The 26,134-nt window shown below is 35.5% G+C and overlaps 2 protein-coding genes across 3 annotated transcripts in view; both read right to left on the bottom strand.

Annotated features, from left to right (window-relative positions):
• LOC137393202 (liprin-beta-1-like) overlaps nt 1–15,023 on the bottom strand; it is a 35,357-nt gene extending 20,334 nt beyond the window's left edge. For both annotated transcript variants that reach the window (XM_068079648.1, XM_068079649.1), the window contains exons 1-3: nt 14,976–15,023; nt 14,456–14,503; nt 13,843–13,954 (exon numbers count right to left, since the gene is read on the bottom strand). In XM_068079648.1, coding sequence (XP_067935749.1) covers nt 13,843–13,894 — 52 coding nt within the window. In that variant the 5' untranslated portion in view covers nt 13,895–13,954; nt 14,456–14,503; nt 14,976–15,023. The remainder of the gene's footprint in view (nt 1–13,842; nt 13,955–14,455; nt 14,504–14,975) is intronic.
• Nucleotides 15,024–17,757: 2,734 nt separating this feature from the next.
• Nucleotides 17,758–26,134, bottom strand: part of LOC137393019 (integrator complex subunit 3-like) — a 35,856-nt gene continuing 27,479 nt past the window's right edge. Inside the window, exons 25-28 of the mRNA XM_068079400.1 lie at nt 23,487–23,566; nt 20,356–20,428; nt 18,686–18,851; nt 17,758–18,076 (exon numbers count right to left, since the gene is read on the bottom strand). Of these exons, the coding sequence (XP_067935501.1) occupies nt 18,008–18,076; nt 18,686–18,851; nt 20,356–20,428; nt 23,487–23,566 (388 nt within the window). The 3' untranslated portion in view covers nt 17,758–18,007. The remainder of the gene's footprint in view (nt 18,077–18,685; nt 18,852–20,355; nt 20,429–23,486; nt 23,567–26,134) is intronic.

The following is a 26,134-nucleotide window of genomic DNA, read 5'->3' as shown; positions in this document are numbered from 1 at the left end:
ACTGCATTACAAGGCACTAAACGGGATATTGACATTGACAACACACCTAAGGGGATAGCGAGGAGGTAGTGAGTCTAAAGGGCGCAAGTTCATATTATAACTATTTATCATGCCCGGCAATGTTACCATATGTTTTAGCTAAAAGACATACATATATAAAACGTATATATAATCAGCGATATAATGAGGAAAAGAGTGGAGGCAATGCTCAATCAGGAACATTTACCAGCAATGGCTTCTCAACGTCTTCCTTCCGAATTATCATGCCAGGAAATGATTATATTTAAATTTGCCAAAAGGAGTGTTAAGTATGGGTAGCCAGGGATTGACAGGAAGTGACTTGTAACTATTTGTCATCAAGACAGTGTTCTTTAAGCAGAGTCAACAATCAGAAACTCATGTTGGCCAGCTATACGCATGCATACGATATGGCTATGAAAGATAAGCTAAAATGATCAGACACTCATCGACTCCTTTTACTATAACATGTACAATATCAGGTATATCTATAAACAATAGCTATAGACAATTATGTTACTACATCACTATTAGGTGAGGATGAGGATGTACAGGGTCTGCCGTGCAAAGGCATCTCAAATCTGCCATAAATGAGAGAAAACAAGAACCACTTGAAATTTACACACAAGAAACTACAGAGAAAACAAGTGTGACAAGCATCAAACATGCACTACAGCTCACTACCACATCTCTATTCTACCTATCCACAGTGATACAACATGCACTACAGCTCACTACCACATCTCTAATCTACCTACCCACAGTGATACAACATGCACTACAGCTCACTACCACATCTCTAACCTACCTACCCACAGTGATACAACATGCACTACAGCTCACTACCACATCTCTGATCTACCTACCCACAGTGATACAACATGCACTACAGCTTACTACCACATCTCTAATCTACCTACCCACAGTAATACAACATGCGCATACTTACATGGTACCCAAGCGTATACTTACACTCTGTTGGGGAACAAATTAAAGGTGTAAAATAAAAAACACTTGTGTCGTATTTAATTCTAATACAAATAGAAGTTATACAAACGATGAAACAGAGTAAAATAAGGAATAAGATCAGAAAAAAATCAGGAATAAGATATTAACTCTAATAGCCTCCTCTTGAGATATTACTACATAATTGTATGTATCCTAATAAGGAATGTCTAGCCTGTCTCGAAGAAAGCCAAGGTTCTGCAGGTGACTATTAGCATCCATTAGCGGAGTCGCTAGACAAAGGCCATATAGGAAACTATGACCTTTGTTCTGTCACATACATGAACTACAGTCTGCCCCTCTTGAGTTGATGGCTTGTCTGATATATTTGTGTTTTATAATACTGCACTTATAAATTATAATGGATACTAGCAATCCTAGTTCGTGCCTATATATAAGAATTGTTTCCACCATAACGTTATTATGACCAAATAAATAATAGCAAAATAATTTTATCTGGAGTATTAAAATACATATTGTAAAAGCAGGCTAAGGGGCAGCTCACACACTCGCGTACAGCCGACCAAAGCCTGTATGCTACACAATTCGGAGATACACATTTGGCAGTAAGATTCGGAGATACACATTTGGCAGTAAGATCTTATGGAAAAATCACAAAACAAGTAGACTCGTGATTCAGCTGATTGTATGAACCATTTGAGAAGCAATTTGTTCAATTTTTGACATTGGCCGGCAGATTTCAACATAGAAACCACCGAAGGTAACAAGAATAAGACTACCAATAGTAATCAGAGAGTTACTGCTCGGCCGATTGATTATAAGTCCGTAATACTCGTGAACAGAAACAGGATTATGATAATACTGATTAATAAGAAAGGTCTAGCTGTCTAGCGGCATTGCAACAAATTGCTTCAATTGGATAGCGGTAGGTGGGCGTCCCTTCATTTACTGATTACGTGGAGACCTTGCAAGGAGTGAACTGTAGCCGTAAACCAACCACCTAGTTTAACTACCCTAATAAACTGTTATACGGCCTAATAGCCTGTTAGTGACGTCAAAGCGGGACAACTCCCAATCAAGCGAAGACAAAAGTAGAACAAATTACGAGTGAAAAGTGTTTACAGAAGTGAATTTCTCAAAGAGAAGTGTGTGTTTATCTATAACATGCCAGTCATCATGTGTGACATGTTGCCTGTTTGACACCTGCCTACACTACGGTTGTTGACATGTCTAATCCTAGTGCCTCTGAGCCAAGGATTAATCTACTCCGTGAGGGTCATTGCCGTTTGACAACTGTACAAACTGCAAAGTGTAGCCATGAGCAGTACACTAGAAAGTTAACAGCCTGTGAACTTTGAATCATTCCTCAGATTTCGAATGTAGGATGACCATATGAGAGAAGGAGCAGTATGCTCCATCATATCTTAGAACTTGCAATATTGCTGAGACCGGAAACGGAATTGTAAAATGGTGTATGGATAATAACATAACGCCTTTGTTAGAGAGCTTTCAAATTGCTTCCACCTATGGAGTATGTACATGGGTAGCCTGTCTTGACAAACTGTTGTTTTTGCGGAGTTGTCCACCGGCGAGCGGGGCGAGCAAAACAACAGCTTGTCACAAGACGTACCGCACCTGATGCATCAGCTGCACTGAAAAGGAGTTGTTCTCTACTGTTTATGTGGCTTGGCTGCGATGTTATGTTGGTAGCTCCATAGGTAATCATAACGGATTTAGAGCAAAAATGTATGTAGAAAAAAATAAGATAGCATCGTTTAACCAGAGACCAGTCTCTGCGGTAAACTTAGTAGAACTTAAAAACTTAGGCAACAACAGCACCTGAACATGTTATTTGTGCGTTCACTCAGTTGTATTTGTATGTCTGTATCAGTCAGTTTTATTTGTTCCAATTGATTTTTTTTTTTAAATTTATTTTATTTTCAAGTTTTCCGCAGAGACTGGTCTCTGGTTAAACGTTGTCATCTTATTTTTTTTTACAAAAATTTTTGAGCGAAATCCGTTATGATTACCAATGGAACAACCGACATAACATCGCAACCAAGCCGCATAGACAGAAGAGAACAACTCCCTTTCAGTGCAACGGATGGATCAGGTGCAGTGCGTCTTGTGACAAGCTGTTGTTTTGCTCACTCCGCTCAATGGGGGCTCACTCCGCTCAACGGTGGACAACTCCGCAAAAACAACAGTTTGTCAAGACAGGCTAGTATACGGGGTACGCTTACACCATATGCATACCACGTATGCATATGGGCACACATACCCCATATCTTGTATGCATATGTGGTGTGCATATGGGTATGCATGCCTCATATGCATATGGAGTTTAGCATTAGGTAGGTGCCTACCCTCGACATAACTGCGGACTGAGATCTAAATAAACAGCTATTAATATTTGGAGGTTAACATAACAGCCAGCTTTCCACATAGCAAACAGGTTCGATGAACAATAAAAATATTTTCTTTGGATCCATCGAAAGTTATCTGCACATCGATGGAGTGATTACCATGGTAATCATTAATCATTCAATGTGGTGTATAGATAATTCCAAATTTATAAATACGCATAGGCCTAAACAACAGCTACCTTTGAAAGTGACACGAGAAGACAATCACGAGATAAAGGATACTCGCGCACTTACACGATTATTTATTGTGTAACGAAGGTGAAACGAGGGTTTACAACAAAATTAATATCAAAAGAACTTACAAAAACAAGGAACCGCTGGCCAACAAGCATAAAGGAGCGTTTTGCAAGAAACCAAATATGTATGCTATGATTCAGCATAACGACTTATATTATAATGCAAATCCTGTGTGAATATAGCTGATATACCGAATATAGCTTATATACCGAATATAGCTTATATACCGAATATAGCTTATATACCGAATATAGCTTATATACCGAATATAGCTTATATGCCGAATATAACTTATATATCGAATATAGCTTATATATCGAATATAGCTTATATACCGAATATAGCTTATATACCGAATATAGCTTATATACCGAATATAGCTTATATACCGAATATAGCTTATATACCGAATATAGCTTATATACCGAATATAGCTTATATACCGAATATAGCTTGTATACTGAATATAGCTTGTATACCGAATATAGCTTGTATACTGAATATAGCTGAATATATACTGAATACATTTGACGTGACAGAATTAGAACATCCCACAATAATGAATCAATATACTGTATCTGACATGCAGGCGGATATCGGCTGGGACATCTTGGGGAGATTGTGTATAGCCATATGATAGCTCAATTTTGTGCAGCATGTTTGCGAAGAAATTTAATCATTGAAGACATTTTTAGCTCTGAATGTATCTTATAAGTGGTGGAACAGTTTAAATATTAGTCTGTTCAATTCCCTTTCAGCTGAAGAACACTTGTACCCCATAGACAACTGCTAACCTCTCAGGGTTCAATTACCAATATACTCTGATGGCCATAGTTACTGCTTGGTCCGAGTATTTGGCCTTACATACTGAGTGTTCAGATTAAAAGAATAGAAATAGCTTTATGAACTGAATTGGTAGAGATGGGAGCTCCTAGAGATGGCAACTGCCCAGTGGCGACACACTCATTCATGAATTTAGGGCTATGCACTGTTTTAAGACTTGTAGCTAAACAGTCACACATCTATTATAGAAATTTTCCGGAGACGTAGATGTTGTGCAAGGCATAACTGTGAATAATCCATTTTTTATCTTCAGGGTGTCGATGTGGCAACTAGCCATGAAGCTGTATTCAAATTGAACGTCTGGTTGCAATGGCCATACGGTATATCGCAACTTATCTCAACTCTACTGTGTGATGACAAGCATGAAATAAAGCGGGAGTGGTCGTGCTGGTCATCAAGAGATAAGAGTGAGGAAATTCCTTCGACATCAAACATAAAATAGGAAAAGACCCACTCCAATACCAAAGTTTAAATTATTGACTGAGTGCCAGAGCTTTTGGTTTTTTAATAGAGTACCTAGTTTACGAGTGTCAAATGAATGAGGTCATCTAGATATACAGGTAATCTGGATATATGTCATTAAAATATATAGGTCATCTAGATATACAGGTCATCTAGATATACAGGTCATCTAGATATATAGGTCATCCAGATATACAGGTCATCTTAATACTGTAAAACCTCTAATTGAACACCATGGCGCTCTATTTTTCGACCCTTGCTCTCTAGTGGTGGTCAATTGGAGATGGCACTAAATTAGAAGCTGGCAGTTTATTTTTCTAATGGCTCGTCAGAATTTTGGGAAAATAACTTTAGCCATTTTATGGGCGAAGCAAATGTCGCCTATATTTTGCCCTCTTGTTCCGATAGAGCGATGTTAACCCCTTTGTATGCAATAAATCGGCTAACTTACCTCCAACTTGTCAAATATCTGTAAATAAAATATGCATTGCGAAACTGAGAAATATATAGCCTATACCAGTTGTTATTTATGGCTTGCAATTAATCTGCGATGATATTATCACCTGTACCTTGCTTTGCAATTTGTTGAAGCTTTCAATTTTTTATTTCATTCTAAATTTGAAGACATATCTTTATTTTATATATAGACTAGTTGTGCCTCCCGGCGTTGCCCGGGTATTAAAAATCGGCTTATAAACAATGACAAGTGATGAGAGTTGCCTACCACTTGCTATTAGCCTGGCACATTGCCAATGGAAAATTCCAATAAGCTAGTTAATAAGCGCTAGGCTTGTAATGTCAGTAAGACATGATGTTGTGTCAGCGTTGTCCAGCTAAAGCTATTCTAATAATAGCTAGAGCTGGAGGGACACACATACTTTCACATTTATATATATATAGATTTAACAATGCCGAATAAAAGCTCATAGCATTCATTGATATTTTTGCTACAGTTTGCAGCCAAAGCTGGCAATTTATGTGCTATAGAAGAGGAGTTATGAGCGTCGATCCATTGTAAGACTGTATTACGATAACCGCAAGGATGCTATTAACTAATATGCAAATTTATAAATTGCTTTCGATGGAACGAGCTTCTTCTGGTTGTCCAATACCTTTCACAATGTCTTCCAACCTCAACCCTTCTTCTGTACTGCCGAATTAGTCGATACTAGCGTCAAAACCATTTTTGGCAGATCTATAGTTTTAATCGTTGCGCTTAGAACAAATGTAACGCGTAAAAGTTTTGCTCACTAAACGCAACCTTCACCCTAAAGCTAGTCGTTCATCTACCATTGTAAATGTAAATCATTTTTTTTATACAGTACATGTGCAGCGGAAACTCGGTTTTCGACCAAAATCTGTTCCAGGTTGGTCGAAAACTGAGTTGTTTGAGATCCGAAACAGGTTTTCCCATTAGAATTAATATATGTAAGTTTTAATCCGTTCCAAGACGATTTAACAACTTCAGTAAAGTATTTTTTAACATTTTACACCATAAACTGTACTGTATACTGCATACTATAAAAACGGGTAGATATAGATCGTGTTTAACTTTAATAAAGGATTTTTCATCTATGATGATGAAAAAGAAAACAAAGTAAACATTCAAGGTTACGATAAAATACCAAAAATCGCAAAAATTTTATAATGAAGCAGCAAAAAAAATGCAACAGATCAGTTACATCAACATCGTGTAAAAAAGAAAATAGAAACAGCAATGGCACGTTTATTTCATTCATATCTTTGAAGAAGAATCCTCCTCCAAAACAATTTAGGGTAACTCGACTGGAGGAGTTGTGTCCATAGAAAGTCTCTTCGGTAGAGGCGACGTCCTCCTAAATGGTTCCTTTTTGTAAACAATTAATGACGCGAAACTTCTCCCTTTTTTGAGAACCTTCCGCAAGTGGCTCATAACAACGTAGATAAACGTATAAACATGCTGTTTCCGGAGCTGCTCCGAATGTTTAATTCAAATGCGCATGTTCCGGTTTGGTCGAGAATCGAATTTATAGTCAAGATCCGAGACGAACAAATCTCTAATATTTTGGTTGAAAACCGAGTTGGTCGAGGACTGAAGCATTCAAGAACTGAGGTTCCACTGTACTTTGAAGTATCAAGACAGTGTTAACAAGGAACTACTATTAGCCTGAGACAGTTATTAATTATTTCTATGGTGTTGCTTTCAAAGTTTTTATTAAAAAAACAAAGCTTTGGAATTGGACAACGAGAAAATTAATTGTTGTTGATGTGAACAATCGTTCACATTAATACGATTTTGTGGATACTTTTCAACTGATCAATTGATATTATGAGCTCGTGAAAAAGAAATAATGTCAAAGTGGTAATTAAAAGGAAGTAGAGTTCAATTAGAGAGTGGCGCTTTATTTTTCAACCCTTCTCTCAGGATGGCAGTGAAATAGAGGTGACGTTCAAATAGAGGTTTTACGGTATTTAGGAAAAAGTAAAACAGTGACATCCATTCTTAGTTCGTAATCTGCAAGTTTTCATACAAAGGGAAAGTTTAACCACGCTAAAAGGACACTGGATATATTCCCAACCCATTTATACTAGATATACTCACAACCAGTTTATACTGGATATATTCACAACCAGTTTATATTGGATACATTCACAACCAGTTCATACTGGATATATTCACAACCAGTTTATAGTAGATATATTCACAACCAGTTTATAGTAGATATATTCACAACCAGTTTATACCGGATGTATTCACAACCAGTTCATACTGGATATATTCAAAACCAGTTTATACTGGATATATTCACTACCAGTTTATACTAGATATATTCATAACCAGCTTACCCTGCATATAATAACAACCAGTTTATACTAGAGATATTCACAAACAATCCAAGCAGGATATCCAAACTGCTAACTTACAATACAACAGCCATAGTAACTGTTTTCTGAACAGCAAAGGAAACACTTGACAAATGTTTAAAATAACTTAGTTCAAAGCAGCCGACTGGGCAGGCTCTTCTAAAGTGTTGTAATCATTATACACATACAACGATGCGTTAGACATCACTGCTTTAGCAGCCTACCACACATAGCAATGCCTAAACACACTTGTCTGCAAATATTGGTCGTAATTCCCCACATCATAAGACCCAGTGCAATATTACCAGCTGGTATTACCAGCGCAATACCTAGAACCTTTGAGTTATTTCATAGTCATACAGATGTGGAAGGTGGGAGTTTTCTGCCATTGAAAAGAACAATTGTGCAACATACTTTTAAAAATATTAGATACATTTTTAAAAGTATATCTAACCATACACCAACCCATATATCATATACCTAACCATATATCATATATCTAACCATATATCATATACCTAACTATATACCTATACCTAACCATATACCCTATACCATATATCCAACTTTTAACCTCATTACGCGCATCTAAGTTTTTATTTCTGTTTAGTCATTTTAGTTTGAGGGTTCCAACTGAGCTCTTCAGTAGGCTACATAAAAGATACAATTGTCCCGAAGGTAACCAACACAGATGGCGGCATACAGATCAGCTTAAGATTGTTGAAGCCTCTCTTAAGGGGTGAGATCACCACAGATTCTTGTAACTGATCCATGGACTAAATGGCAGTGATGCTCAGTTCATTAGACACACTTATAATTGCTTGAACTAGTGACAGCTTTACCAATAGGGAGGATTAGCTAAATCTGACCAATGAGCTATTGTTAGTGGCCACACTGAAACCAGTATGTTCCGTGGCATGGCAACGACTGGGGTATTGAGAAATATTATATTAAGTACAAGAATGAATGGACAAGCTATAGATTTGAAAAGTTTAGTAGTGGTACAAAATGAGCCATTAAAATGATAAATGAAATCGTACCTGAAATGACAAGAATACCACCTGCTTGTTCATTATACAGGTGTACCTCTTTGGTTTTTACGGTGAATTCTTTTCAGTCTGATAATGCGTTTTTCAATCATTTGTTCATAGCATGCTTTATTCTATTAAAGATAGAAACCGACAATTTCAAATGACCCTATTATTTGTCGGTACTCAACTTGTGCCAGCACTGACGAAAACTTGTTACTAATTACTGTTCCGAAGCTTTGAGGAATGGCCTTTGGTAGCATCATTCCATACTTAGAAATCACCAAGATTTGAATTTTCAAAGAACATATTTTTATGACAGTCCTCAAAGAATTGATCCTATGAAGAAATCTTCAACAAATGAAAGTAGTAATCTTCAAAACTTCCGACTACATTGAGTGACATTGACTACATCTAGTTTATATAAAATAGCGAGTGTTATCATTTCTGTTCTGACCAGTCATATATTGTTGATGTGATAATAGAAAACAATCTAATTTAATTTCAAGCTAAAACTAAAAATTGAAAAAAAAGTTTCTAACAAACTTTTAAACATAAAAAATTGTTAACATTTCGAATTAATGGCGATAAATGACCGGGAAATGTGAACAACTACATGTACATAAAATGCTGTATATTAGTTCCTGAGTCTATTAAACTTTTCTATTAATTTTATAGAATTCTGCTTGTCTATGATCTGCTAATTGTATAAAAATCTAAGTATAATTGCTGCTTTAAACTAATAAAAAAATTTTACGAAGGATATCTTCAAAGCATAGAAAAGCAACGCATATAAGAAACGAACCAAGCATGGCTGTCATCAAGTGTCACTTAGTATAGACGATATTTTATATGAAAGACTACAGCATTAGCTGGATGAACCAACTCTACAAAAATGCTGGTGATACACCATAATAAATATAATACTGCAATCACCATAGCTCTAGATATGACATTTTTGATCATAACATGGGTCCTTGTTGTCCCCATTCTACTCACCAGACCTGATGTTGAACCATAGCTGTACTATATGTACCCAACCAGATACCTAAATGTTGGGTCAGCTAATATGATTGTCATACAAACTAATTCCATCGAGACAGTAAAATTCTTGCTTTGTCTTTCAAAAAAAATGTATTCGCCATAAAAGTGCTAAAGCTGGTTACATAATACTTTGGTTTTACAGGAAAAACAAAATGATATAAATTGATATACAAAAAGAAAACATGTTTACATGTGGGCTCATATTTTGTGGGCTAAAATACACATGAGCCCACATGTGGGCTTATGTGTTTACATGTAGGCTTAGATGTTTACATGTAGGCTTAGATGTTTACATGTGGGCTTATGTGTTTACATGTGCACTTATGTGTTTACATGTGGGCTCATTTTACATGTGGGCTTATATGTTTACATGTGGGCTTATATGTTTACAGATGGGCTTATATGTTTACAGGTAGGCTTATATGTTTAAAGTTGGGCTGATATGTTTACAGGTGGCCTGATATGTTTACAGGTGGGCTTATATGTTTAAAGTTGGGCTTACCATGAAACCTCTATTTGAATGCCGTGGCACTCTATTTTACAACCCTCCCCTATAGTGGCGGGCAAATGGAGGTGGCGGTCAAATGGATGTGGCGGTCAAATGGATGTGGCGGTCAAATGGATGTGGCGGTCAAATGGAGGTGGCGGTCAAATGGAGGTGGCGTTGTATTTTTCAAATGGCTTGTCAAACTTCGGGAAGAATTACGCCTGCGTATTAAGACCGCATTAAACAAGGAGCTACTATTAGCCTGATACAGTTATCACGTATTTTTTATGGTGCTGCTTTCAAAGTTTTAACAAAAAACTGAAAAGCTTTGAAGTTGGCAAACAGACTTTGATACGAACAGAAACAAGGTAAGAATTAATTGTTATTGCTGTAACCGAGTCATTATTAGTACAATTTTGTGGACACTTTTCCACTGATGACTTGCTATTATGGGTTTGTAAATATCAAAGAGTGTCAAGATGGCAGTCAAATGGAGGTGGCGCAAAGGGTTTCGCTCTATTTGTCAATTCTTCTCCTATAGTGGCGTTCAAATGGAGGTGAAGGCCAAATAGAGGTGATCAAATAAAGGCGACGTTCAAATAAAGGTTTTATGGTATATGTTTAAAGATGTGCTGATATGTTTAAAGATGGGCTTATATGTTCAAAAATTCACTGGTATGTTCCAAAGTGAACATATATGTTCAAAGGCCGGCTCATGCACTAGAGCAGGGGTTCCCAACCTGGGGTACAAGTACCCCTGGGGGTACATTTTAGAAATTTCGGGGTACAATACAAGTTAGAAACCTAATAAATTTTTGGTTAGTTTGGCTTTAATTATTAATAACTTTGCTGAAACCACTACTATAGAGCGATTATTGGTATCATTTTAAAACCAATTAGTTTTGCCATTCAGGCAAACTTAAGCATGAATGGTACAATGCTTATTATGATTGTAAGTAGACAAAGGGTAGATCTTTGTGTCATGGCATAATTTCCAGCTGCGTATCAAGTTGCACCCCAAAAGTGGTAGGCTGGCAGTTTACTCTTAAGGCTCCTGGTGATCGGTGAGTTTACTAACAGCTCTGGCCTTTTACTAGTGGTAATATTGTTACATTCTATTGAACCCAACTCACAGTATTTACCAGCAGTTTCTGTATTAAAATTGAAGATTAGTAAATAAATTTTTAGATTCATTTTCAATTTTTAGATTTGACGATACAACACAATGCCAGCAAAGAAACGTTCGTATCACACCGAGTACATGAAATACGGTTTCACAGAGTTTGAAAGACAAGGGAAGCAATTGCCACAGTGTGTTTAGTGTCTGAAGATCTTTTCTGAATCTAGTATGAAACCGAGCTTTCTTAAACGCCGTCTAGAAACAAGACACGCTGACAAGGCCAAAAAGGATATTGCATATTTTCAGAGACACGAACAAAGCGCTAAAATGGCCCGCTTGGATGAGTCAGGTCATTTTGCTTAGGAATACAGGACAGCGGTACATGCTTCCTATCTAGTGGGGCTCAGGGTGGCAAAAAAAGAAGCCACATACAATTGGGTAGAGATTAATATTACCCTGTTGTAAGGATATAGTTCTTTGTATTATTGGAGATAGTGCTGAAGCCAAACTAAATAAATTGTCACTATCAAAGGCTATCACTATCAGAGTTTCATTATCTCTTACTGAACAGGACCTCAAACAGCTCACTGATGTGAAGCAGGCACAGCCTTCCCATTAGACTGGCCAAAATAAGTGGGAAAGTAACAAAACACTACGATGTATAAAAGTTGTACAGCATAGTTATCATTATTCTAATAAAATAGCAATTTCATACAAGACCATATTTCTTCACCTGTTTAAGTGACACATTTTAATAATGCACACTTGTCATATTAATAAAGTTAAACCAATAATACCCTTGATTGAACTGTGTTTTCGAAAGGGGTACATTTTTTGCCATATGACTCCCAAGGGGTACCTAGGTCAAAAAAGGTTAGGAACCCCTGCACTAGAATGAGGCTGAAATCTACGCTTCAGGATGCACAGATGAAATCTTCACTGCCTTAGAACGTCACAAAGTTGTTAAGTGAAGAAATCAGTGCCCCCTGAGACTGAGCAGGTGAAACACTAACAATGAGCATCATGATAAACACAACAAGTCAGTCTCAATCGTGAAGGGTGAATGTTTCATAGATATAGTAAACCCATAGATATAGTAAGAGTTTACTATATCTATGGTTTGTTCTAATTTCGAATGAAGAGGAACAACATTTTAACCGTAGTTTCCTGATAACTTCCATATGCCACAGCAAACAACTTTTAAAGTTTACCAATGGCTGTAGTAGTTCGCATCTGTTAGGCAGAGGTTCCAGAAACATAAGACAGGTCTGTGCTAGTTGAACACAAATTCTCAAGTCTGCAAGGAAAGTTAGCATGCAAACACCCGCTGACAGTTAAAATTAATTACATACCATCCAAAACAATGCTAGTGGAAATACTCCAACACTTATGATAACAATAATAAATTTGTTAGAGTTCATACTGTGTTGTATTATAAAACTCTGACAAATTAGCGACCAACGGTTTCAATGAATTATCCGGTTAAAAACTATCACAATCTGCAGATTGGTCAATTGTCTATAAACAGCTATTGTAGCCCAACACCAGTTGACAGCAGGAGATTATTAAGCCCACAGTGCAGTCAACCAGATTTGAAGCTAGGAGTTCATATAGCAAACGATTTGAGCCACTAAAGTTACTGTCAAGATGGCCTAGCAAAGTATAGAAGCTATCCTATGTCTGCTGTTACATGCAAATACTATTGGATCAGGGATTCCTCCATGGCCGGTCACAAAACCACTTCCATGGCTTGTTACATGGACATCTCCGTGGCTTGTCACAAAAACAGCTTCAAAGCAAGTCAGATTAGCCCTTGCTAATTAGTAAGCCATGCCAGAATTGTTTTATAAAATGCTCTTAGAGTGTTCCAGCCATCTAAAGTGCATTAGAATGGGTGAACCGCTAGTGGTCCCCACATATGAGGAAAGAAAAGGCAATCTTATTATAGGCAATTATAAGGCAATCTTTTCAAAAGCTGCAGGACTGTTTCTGCTAGCAATCATGATAAAAGGACAAAATACATGTATGCCAAAAGTGCAAGAAATAATAAACATAATAATACTATGTTATTACAACTGAAAACAAAAAAGTATATTGCACTGTACATACTACCTCACCTTCATATGAATAATAATACCTCTATTTCATTTACGCTGCTCACCTAGAATTTAATAGTACCCATATCATATAAGAGTTTCCTCATTAGAAAGATGGTTAGGAATAATGGCTAGCAGGCGAGCCTCAGTATTCTTTGTAGCAATGGGAATAGTCACTCTGTTGCCTAATTTCCAGACAAATAACTTGAAAGACTCAAATAAAAAATTACTGTCAAATGTATTCTAAATTACGAAAAATAGGATAACAAACCTTTCATGATGTCATCCATCTCCTGCAGCGCGGCTCGCAGCTTTTCATCCATTTTGTTACTCTGGTTGGCAGCTTGAGCAGCTGTACGCCAAGATAGGCCAGGTGTACCGATCTGCAATAAAAAGATTCATTGACAAAAGGTATGGTACAGAGATAAGCCGTCAGACGAAATGCTGCAAGCTGGAGCAGGTGCTTGTATGCAGTAGCTTTGGCATTGTGTTGTGACAGGTTGACATGACTGAACTGAGATTGCTACGTATTAGAGATAATGTACACATGTGTGACTGGTCTTAGCCTTAGTTCCTAAAAGAGAAAGGCTAAAAAAGTGTTATATTAGTTTAATAAGTATGGACAAACTATGGTCCAAAATTGTATAATCTTTGTTGCAATTGATATCGATGGTTAAGTGTTCTTATTGTTGAAAGCAATCTAATGACGGAAGCGATTACTTGACGAGCTGTTGGAGCCTGGCCTATATTTAAATGCGCCGTAATTAACAGTTTCAACGAGAGCTCGCAGCGTGTAGGATTAACTGCGAAGTGCTCGAGTCTGACTGAGTGGCTACGCTGGGAGTGTTCAGTACCTAAAAGCAGAATAAAAGCTAAAGACTCACCTGTTCCTTTCTTTCGAATGACTCCGCAATACTAATCAACTTGTAAATCTATAATGAAGAATACAAAAACAAATTAACGTATCAATTTATGCGGGAGTCCAATACAAACAAATCGCGCACACAAGGCTCGAGGTTCCACAGAGCACACTCCTTGTCAGTCTCCATGAACAATGAGCCAAAACAATTAGAGTGGCAAACACTCAATAATAGGAGATACAATAAAACAAACGTTCAAGTACAAAGGAAACTACAGGTTGTCTTTGGTCACACAGTGCAGATGATGGTCAAATAGCTAGAGTCCAGCCAGGAGTGTGATATGATTAAGCGATTGTCAAAGACTGGTGTCAGACTACAGGACGCCACCACGGTGGAGACTTACAGCAGTGAGTAGAACTAAATGTGCTCTCTATGAATAGAGGAGCAAGTTATAAATGGTCATCCCAAGCAATTTTTCCCGTAATGTCAAAAAACCTTTGCCAGCAATGTGTTTAATACAACTGTATCAGTTCAATAAACTTACAAGAGAGTGGAGAAGCGAACGAAATATGAGCGAACTGACAGAACCAACACAGATCAACCAAGTGAACCAGAGATCTAAGAACGTGGCTAGTCACACTCCAGTAAACAGGACCCACCTCCAGTCTAACTTAAAGCAACTATGATTTATGTCAGGGAGCCCTGCAGGATCAAGAGAAAGGAACCTTTACAAGTATTGGCTAATTATTGTTTACCAGCTGCTTGTAGGACAACATAATGAGACGGCTGAGAGTGATACATGACATAATATAAGCCAATTTGCAGCCACTTTGGCTGGCAAGTAGTGAGTGGGATGTTGTGAGAATGTTGGGTTTCATAAAACATAATAATAAAATGTGATATTCTACGCATACTTCATATGTCTGGCGCCACACATTTCAATCATGGAAATGCTCAAAAGAAAGGTAGTTTTTGTGCACTGCTCCAAACTTATAATCAAAGTTAAACCTACAACACCAGCTGGAAGGCGGATGATGTTTAAAAGATTTTCCCAAGTTGACCTCACTAAAGTTTTTTGGCATCTTGCGACAATCAAGTTGACGAAAAGTTTGATCTTTAGCGATTTTGCCAGTAATTGACCTGAAGGTCGGTGTCAAACGAGAGCATGTAGTGGACATGATAAGGGAACCAAGGATTGATTATTAACCTATCGGACTTGTTCTCTGGTTCAACGCAAAATGTGTTACGCGTGTTGCCTTATCTCTCGTAGAAGCTCATGCACATAGTCCACTCACATAAAGACTCATTTTTAAAAGCTATCAGCAAATGCTGTTTTTAAGCAATTAGCACCGATACGATGCCAATTAGAGCGCCAGAACAAACTTACAAATGCCAGAACAACTCTCTCCTCTCTAATGGCCCGACAAAGGATAGATATCTGTCAATGAGCAGCCTGCTATGACCCAAGACTGCTTGTATATAGTCTTAGCCAATATATAAACATAAGCGTAAATAGCTCATCAATATATATTTGAGAGGATGCAATGGCTAGACTTTGTCTGCAGTTAGATAAACTTGAGCCATTATACCAATTATGAGCGCATAGCACTGAGTTGTCCTGAGTGATAAACTGGTGCTGCAATAGCGCGACTTCAGTGATGATCATCCGACACATTGTTGAACTACTTTCCTCTTCTTTAATGATAGTACCACACGCGTAGTTGGAAGACCAATATTCTTAAAAGCAACACAATATACTGCAATTCTAAATCAGAATGATTCTTGTACTGACAACAAGAGTAACACAGACCAGCCACAATAAAATCGGTACAATGATGATAACATAGTAGAATGGCAGGACACTTAGTCATTCTATCTAACGCGCCTCAAAAGCTTTGTTACAATGAAATATAAAATAAAACTACCTCATTGAAGTGAAAGCGGTAAAGTCACACTTTTAAACATCCCAAATGTTTACAATTAACTACTTTATCTCAGTTTAGTATCTCAGTCAAGGTAGAACTTTCGAGCAACTCATTTCCAAGTCTTAGGGAAGACTCTAGCTTGTTAAAACTGTTTTACGACAAATTGCGCATGTGTAGCAATACATGATTGTTCAGGGCTTTCCATAAACTGGTTGGCGTTTCAGATAATGAATAGTGGCCCAATAGTGCAAGAAAGAAAGCTTTGATAAAAATGTATTTGTTTGTGGTCAAGTATATCAAAATCATTTTCGTATGATTCATGCACTGATAATGATGCAAAGTTATCTGCAAACTGCAAAAAAACATGATGCAGACGCCTTGAATGCAATATACATATACAGGTACAAAAAATTGACGCAAGAAAATTGAAGCACTGAAACTCTACGCAAACCAACATTGCTGCACGGAGTTGAATTATTTTTTCAAACAACGATTTTGCTATTTGTGTCATTATTAGTTATGACGTAAATGCAAAAGATAAAACGTAAAAAATCTTAAAATGCTATAAAAATTCAAATTGCAATTAGATTAATGGAACAGACTGGACATAAAAAAATTTGTAAAGTATTACAAGCAGAACCAGAAAAAAAACAATACAGTACTATACACCTGCTTTAACAAAAAAAATGTATAACAAATCTTCTCTGAGTAAATAATCTATTTTTAGATTCTTACCTGCAGTGGTTACAAACTGTAGAGTCTGTATAGAGTGTCTACGACCACCAACTTCTATAATTTCTCGTGGCATGGAAACACTAGTATTTCACGAGGAACGAACAAAATTGAAATGAAACCGAAAGCGCGCATATGGAGCTATATAAACCATGTTCTATACGGACGTACATTATTGTTGATTAAATATACTGTTAATCAAAGCTATTTTTACGTGAAGAAAAGCTAACGTTAACTGGCGAGTCCAGCAAATTATTTGTAAATGTAAATAAGAGAACGGACAACTCCTTAATTATGATGTTACGACAAATAACAAAAGGTTATGGAGCGATGGCGGGTGACAAGCATCGGGTTGTTGTGAACACCTCATCTCCAATTACTCACCTACTTTACTGTAGGTGAGTAATTTAACGTGAGGTGTGCATAAATAATAATAAAACAATAACACGCTTGTGCATATACAATACCTGTTTACCACGATTCCGTCAGATATGTTGCCCTATACTCAATGGAGCAAAAAGCTCAGAGTGAAACACAGCAGGGTAAACAAAATTTTTGATAGCAATCTAATGAGTGTTTAAAGAAAATTATATTCAAATGCACTTAATGCTTTAACTTGTAAACAGCACCAACTAAAAACTTGAGATTTTAAAGCAAGATAACATGAGAGATCTTTCACAATATTTGTATTACTCTTTACAGGCAGCATAATTATGTACATCATGTACAGTTCCATAGGTAACAAGACATTGCTCTCACGACCACTCCATATATACATTATATAAAATATATATCATCCTTTGCACATAAGCACTCCAAAAAGAAATTATATCGAGAAATCAGACTCGAGTAACTCAGATGTCATACACAGACATCTGCAACAGTACCACATATGCTGACGGAGTTGCATAATTTACCATCAGTCACTGTCATCTAGCTCTATAACAGATGTCTTTTTCTTTTTTTTAGCCGGCACTCTCAAGTCTTCCTGCAATTAATTCAACACCTTAAAAACTCAAAGCTGAGGAGGATGTTATAAACCTACCGAGTGATTGATAATGCATGAGTGGGTTTGCAAAGAAGTAAGAAAGCCCTGTCAGGGGCTTTTTCACTCACCATTGGGCTTTACAGAGAGTAAAAGCCGGCTTATACTCACCGGCTTAAAATCTGGTGAGTATAAGTCAGAGTAAATTTTACTTTCGAAAAAGTGAGTAAAAGTATTTACTTTTACTCAGTATTTACTCAGTAAATGCTGAGTAAATACTGATTTTTGTAGCTGTAATGCAACAGACACAACTGGTCAATGCTAAGAAGAAATTGCGATAAAAAACAAAGTTTATGCAAAGCGAAATACTGATTTACTCAGTATTTACAGAGTAAGTACTTACTTACTCAGTAAGCGAGTACAAGTGAGTAAAAATTAGAACACAGGCCAATTTGGCAAACGATGTCACAAAAAAGAGCAACAAAGTTTGCAGTAACTAAAACACTGAATTGCCAGGCTTTCTTATCATTAAGTGCAACTCTAAAGATGTTATCATATAAAAATCATTATTCATGTAAAAAGTACTAATAGCTTTAGTAGCCGCCTGCTTACATCTTCAGAGTCGCTGGAAGAGCTGCTCTGCCTTCGCCTCCGATCATTCGGTAACTTTGGACTAGCATTGTTGGCTCTCCTGGCAGCTGTTTGTCGCAAGTTCCTTTTTGAAGGAACTTCCTCCTCATCTTCATCATCCATAATGAGAGCAAACAACTCAGAAAATCTACAGCCAGATGGGTGGTCACATAGGAGTGTCTGCTACACGTACTCACAGACTACCCCCTTATCAGGAACATTGCTAACTTCGAGAAAGTCTCTGTAATTTGCCTTAACTCTTTCGCTACCAAATAATTAATTTCTTTACCGGGACATAATTGCTATTTGGTAAAACCTAATATTTGATAAGAGCGCGTATATATATATCGTCATAACTTGTGAACCAAACAATTTATAAAAAATGTTTTGATACCAAAGTAATCAGCGTAAAATTTTACAGCAGCTGATGCCATAAAAATGTCACAAATCTGTTGCAAAATGAGCTCAGATAAGTTTTCTGCCATTTTTGCTCTGACTGTGAGCGTGTTCAAGTCAAGTTTATTAATGTTCTTACAACCTACGGCATTATTATTACTACTAAAACGAAAAATAATCACTCTCAGTAGTACTATTGTTCAATAAAAATCACCCAGAGTCCATAAATCTACAATTAGTGAAGGCTGTAATGCATCTGACACAACTGGTCAATGCTACGAAGAAACTGCGATAAAAAACCAAGTTTATGCAAAGCGAAACTACACCCAGGATGGGCTGTGAACATATTTTCTATTGGCTCAACGCATGCAGAGATCGTTTCTTTTTATTTACATACAGATATGATAGGCTAATTAATTAACTACTTGCTAATCAGAAGCGTTGTGTACAAAGCCTACTAGAGCTGCATCATGCGGCTTTTGGTTATATGCAAACGCTTTGCCAAGCCATACTTTGCGGCTCATGATAGCGAAAGAGTTAACATTTCAACAAAAGAGCTAACCACACCAATGTAAAAAGCTGACCGAAGAACAGAACAAAGCGCTTGGATCAAAAGCCACTGTGGATGAATAACTCCTCGTTTATCATGTTGAAAAAAGCCAAAATATTTAACTAAAGGGCGACTTATTGATTGACTTTCCAAGCTGCTGATGTCAGACGCAGTAAACAGTAACGATAAAGACGTGATCTTTGGCACAAACTTTTGAACAAACAAAATTTTATTGGCACTCTTAAACGCAATAAATAATTTAGTTGACAAATAGTAATTATTGGCCAAATACGAATAAAGAATCAATAAAAATAAGTCAACAAGTCACATGGTCAAGGGATGACTTATTTATAGCATCTAGCAACTAAATCATTAATTTAGGTAATATAATTATTACATGACTGTCATTCTCAGACTACTCAGTTACGAGATCTCCCGCATCACCACATAAACATCAAGTGTGTGACCAACACTTTTGGCATGCGCTATTTTTAACAGGGAAAAATGGGGGTAAATGAACATTGAAAAGGGTGGCATACATACTCTACAAGTAAGAATTATATGCATAAACAACTACAATCACACAAGCCCTAAATCGCCAGTGCATTCACTGCAACATATCCGCTTGACTCTAGACAAAAGCAAGCTTGCCAAATGTACAACTTATTGGTATGTAGCCAGCCAAGAGCAGACAATTGCAAATTACCTTTGTCTTTGTTGCTCCGAGCTTGTTTGTTGTACTTGCTGAAGAGACGTCTGGATTGAATCATTTGTTAGAACTAAAAAGTAAAACTTTCTAACTCATCAAAAGATAGTAACATACTTTAGACTTTATAACTCATCATAAGATAGTAACATACTTTAGACTTTATAACACATCATAAGACAGTAACATACTTTAGACTTTATAACTCATCATAAGATAGTAACATACTTTAGACTTTATAACTCATCATAAGATAGTAACATACTTTAGACTTTATAACTCATCATAAGACAGTTACATACTTTAGACTTTATAACTCATCATAAGATAGTAACATACTTTAGACTTTATAACTCATCATAAGACAGTAACATACTTTAGACTTTATAACTCATCATAAGATAGTAACATACTTTAGACTTTATAACTAATGATAAGACAGTAACAAACTTTAGACTTTATAACACATCATAAGATAGTAACATACTTTAGACTTTATAACTCATCATAAGACAGTAACATACTTTAGACTTTATAACACATCATAAGACAGTAACATACTTTAGACTTTATAACTAATCATAAGACAGTAACAAACTTTAGACTTTATAACTCATCATAAGATAGTAACAAACTTTAGACTTTATAACTAATCATAAGATAGTAACATACTTTAGACTTTATAACTCATCATAAGATAGTAACATACTTTAGACTTTATAATTCGTCATAAGACAGTAACAAACTTTAGACTTTATAACACATCATAAGACAGTAACATACTTTAGACTTTATAACTCATCATAAGACAGTAACATACTTTAGACTTTATAACTCATCATAAGATAGTAACATACTTTAGACTTTATAACTCATCATAAGATAGTAACATACTTTATACGTTATAACTAATCATAAGATAGTAACATACTTTATACGTTATAACTAATCATAAGATAGTAACATACTTTAGACTTTATAACTCATCATAAGATAGTAACAAACTTTAGACTTTATAACTCATCATAAGATAGTAACATACTTTAGACTTTATAACTCATCATAAGATAGTAACAAACTTTATACGTTATAACTAATCATAAGATAGTAACATACTTTAGATTTTATAACTCATCATAAGATAGTAACATACTTTAGACTTTATAATTCGTCATAAGACAGTAACATACTTTATACGTTATAACTAATCATAAGATAGTAACATACTTTAGACTTTATAACTCATCATAAGATAGTAACAAACTTTAGACTTTATAACTCATCATAAGATAGTAACATACTTTAGACTTTATAACTCATCATAAGATAGTAACAAACTTTATACGTTATAACTAATCATAAGATAGTAACATACTTTAGACTTTATAACTCATCATAAGATAGTAACATACTTTAGACTTTATAATTCGTCATAAGACAGTAACAAACTTTAGACTTTATAACACATCATAAGACAGTAACATACTTTAGACTTTATAACTCATCATAAGACAGTAACATAGTTTAGACTTTATAACACATCATAAGACAGTAACATACTTTAGACTTTATAACTAATCATAAGACAGTAACAAACTTTAGACTTTATAACTCATCATAAGATAGTAACAAACTTTAGACTTTATAACACATCATAAGACAGTAACATACTTTAGACTGGATAACTCATCATAAGACAGTAACATAGTTTAGACTTTATAACACATCATAAGACAGTAACATACTTTAGACTTTATAACTAATCATAAGACAGTAACAAACTTTAGACTTTATAACTCATCATAAGATAGTAACAAACTTTAGACTTTATAACTAACCATAAGATAGTAACATACTTTAGACTTTATAACTCATCATAAGATAGTAACATACTTTAGACTTTATAATTCGTCATAAGACAGTAACAAACTTTAGACTTTATAACACATCATAAGACAGTAACATACTTTAGACTTTATAACTCATCATAAGACAGTAACATACTTTAGACTTTATAACTCATCATAAGATAGTAACAAACTTTAGACTTTATAACTCATCATAAGATAGTAACATACTTTATACGTTATAACTCATCATAAGATAGTAACATACTTTATACGTTATAACTAATCATAAGATAGTAACATACTTTAGACTTTATAACTCATCATAAGATAGTAACAAACTTTAGACTTTATAACTCATCATAAGATAGTAACATACTTTATACGTTATAACTCATCATAAGATAGTAACATACTTTATACGTTATAACTAATCATAAAAAGATAGTAACCTACTTTAGACTTTATAACTCATCATAAGATAGTAACAAACTTTAGACTTTATAACTCATCATAAGATAGTAACATACTTTAGACTTTATAACTCATCATAAGATAGTAACAAACTTTATACGTTATAACTAATCATAAGATAGTAACATACTTTAGACTTTATAACTCATCATAAGATAGTAACATACTTTAGACTTTATAATTCGTCATAAGACAGTAACATACTTTATACGTTATAACTAATCATAAGATAGTAACATACTTTAGACTTTATAACTCATCATAAGATAGTAACAAACTTTAGACTTTATAACTCATCATAAGATAGTAACATACTTTAGACTTTATAACTCATCATAAGATAGTAACAAACTTTATACGTTATAACTAATCATAAGATAGTAACATACTTTAGACTTTATAACTCATCATAAGATAGTAACATACTTTAGACTTTATAATTCGTCATAAGACAGTAACAAACTTTAGACTTTATAACACATCATAAGACAGTAACATACTTTAGACTTTATAACTCATCATAAGACAGTAACATAGTTTAGACTTTATAACTCATCATAAGACAGTAACATACTTTAGACTTTATAACTCATCATAAGATAGTAACATACTTTAGACTTTACAACTCATCATAAGATAGTAACATACTTTAGACTTTATAACTCATCATAAGACAGCAACATACTTTAGACTTTATAACTCATCATATAACAGTAACATACTTTAGACTTTATAACTCATCATAAGACAGTAACAACCTTTCGAGCCCAATGAAATTAGAGCGAATATAAGGCATGTGAAATTTCTTACAAGAAATATTTTTGCATAGTTGCCTCATTATGTCCAGGTGAGTGAGAATGTTATCTGTGCTAGGCATTTCCTTTTTGGACCTGTTGATAGGAGAAGAGAATAAAGAGTAACAATAGAGAGAAAATACAGATCAACATATTACACACTTTACACACGAGATTCCACTGTAGCATGTAGAGCTGAAAACTACTACATCAGTTATTTTAAAAATAAATCAGTATTTAGGAGAAAAATTTCCCAGTGATTACAGTAGACGCTCCAATGACGTATACCTCCTATAACGCAACTTCCAGATCACATAAAGAATTCATGTGAAGTTTTTGCTTTGTACTACGTAAAAAATTCCATATAACGTAAAGTGTGAAGTCGGGCGAGTTTTCAAATTCGATGTGAATTTTAATCCATCTCGCCGCACTTGCAAAAGAAAAAATGACAAACATCTAGCATTATATCTATTATAAAAACAACTTTCGCGACATATTAGTTCGTCATGATAGATCATCGAACAAATAGATCATTTTCTCGATCGTGTCGAGAAAATATAGAATAGGTAGCTGAGTAATTGTTCCTAAATACTTGAAGGCGATCGATTGGTGCAGGTGTTACAGCGTCGAACTACCAAACTGAATGTGATGAGTTGGAGTATCGTCGATAGTTCATTTTTATCCTAACCTCGACCACTGGGTATGGATAGACTACGAACAGGTGGTACCACTTTTTATAATAAAAAAATTTTGTTGTTTTGCTTTATTGTAGACGTATAAAATATTTGTCATTAGTTTTACTTTGAAGAATAGACTGCTATTTAAAAAAAATAAGCAAATCGTTGTAAATGAACTTCAAAGATGTGCGCTCTCATCAACTTATTATAAGAATTATCACAATCATGGCTTATAAAATCAATGGGATTCATCAGAAGAAGGTGTCGATGCAAACTAATAATACTGCAGTTATGATGCAGCCCACAAATTAAAAGAGTTAAGTCAAGCTTTTTTTGCATTGCCAAAAGGGTGAATTTGGAAAGATCTTGGAACAGATTAGGCAATTTACATGTATTTTACTGTCCATTTAATGTAAAATCCCTACAACGCAAATGTTCCTGGAATGGATTATTTATGTTGTAAGAGCGCCTACTGTATTTACCAAATAGAGCTTTTAGCTTGTGTACTACCCTAGGACACTTAGGTATTCGCCTCATCTAACTTTTGCGTTCTCGCGGTGTCATCCTCTCGCGAAAATTTCATGTGTGAAACTAAACTATCATAACAAACGAGCAAAAAAGCAAAACTAAATATCTTTGTTCATTGATACTGTAGAATGGAATTTTATAACGACATTTATTTTAACGTTTTTAACGACCACTATAGCATCGTTAAAATATAAACCAACAAAATAATTTGACTGTCAAAATCTATAACGTTATTATTTTGCAATTAATTATGATTATTTTCCCATTAAGAATGATTTATAATGATAGGAATTTGATGTCAATGCACACGCTTTAGTAGCGTTATCGTTTGTTGGGGACATCAATCAATGCAGTGACCACCGTGTGTTGAAAGAAAATAAGACACACTGACACTCACAGTACTACACAAGCAGCATGGCTCTGGAAAGGTTTGGATTCACCGCTGACACCTCTTCAATAACTTGTAATTGTTTGAGATTTATTTTGTTTTAGGTGATGTGACTGACGAGACGTTTTTAAATTAAAATAGGCAAAACTTGACCGCAGTTAAAACGCTCAGAAAAAAGACATCTTTTTCTTTTGAGCGTTTTAACAAAGATCAATTTTGCAGATTTTATTTTAAGTTCATTCGGAGGCTTTTACGCTTTCGATGGGACATGGCCAAGCGGATGTTTGATAAAACTTAATCTTTTGCAAACCTTTATAAAAGTCGTTAACAAAAATATTTTGCCTCTGATGATAATAATGATGCCTAAGAACTACTAGAAGTTGATGTTTGTCTCTATGGCTTGGAATGAAGTGATATTCTACAGCGATAAAAACCGTGTCCATGGCCGTTGGGCAAATAACTTTTCGAATAAATTATGTTGAGGTCGAGTTATCTGAAACAATTTATCATTGCGTTGGAACTGACCAAACAAATCCGTTCGAGTTAACCTTGTGTTTGAGATGAAATGTTACATTTTATCCGAGGGCGAGTTATCCGAGTTGGACTGTACTTACCGTAAAAAATTCCCAAAAAGTTGGGGCGGCTCAGCTGGCCAGTCGCCCCAGTGAAAACGGGCCTGTTGATAGTCCAAGAAACAAATGGCAGCAAGCGATCAAATTGCATTATCGACCTTGCCCACACCATTCTACCTGCGGTTCACAATTACAAACTAGTCGCAAATTGAATTTTTTTTTATCGGTGAACTGAACCTGAGGAATCTAATTATGTTTGTTCCACTGCATTTATTTTCACATCACTATATTTTTGCACTCATCAGAGCTGCGAAATTAAGTTGCTGCGAAATTTTATTCTGTGAGCTACTCACGAAACTAAATACTAGCGAAATATAAGTTTCCTAGGGTAGCTTAAGAAAAATAATTCCATGATGAAGGGGCATCGGTTTGTTTACAATCTTCAATAGACATGGATTAAACAAATGATCTGAGGATTCTGGTGCAGATTTTGTGTACG

Source organism: Watersipora subatra, chromosome 4, assembly GCF_963576615.1.
Source record: "Watersipora subatra chromosome 4, tzWatSuba1.1, whole genome shotgun sequence".
Lineage (NCBI taxonomy): Eukaryota > Metazoa > Bryozoa > Gymnolaemata > Cheilostomatida > Watersiporidae > Watersipora > Watersipora subatra.
Note: the sequence above shows the minus strand (reverse complement) of the source record. Positions and strands in the feature narration are given on the sequence as shown.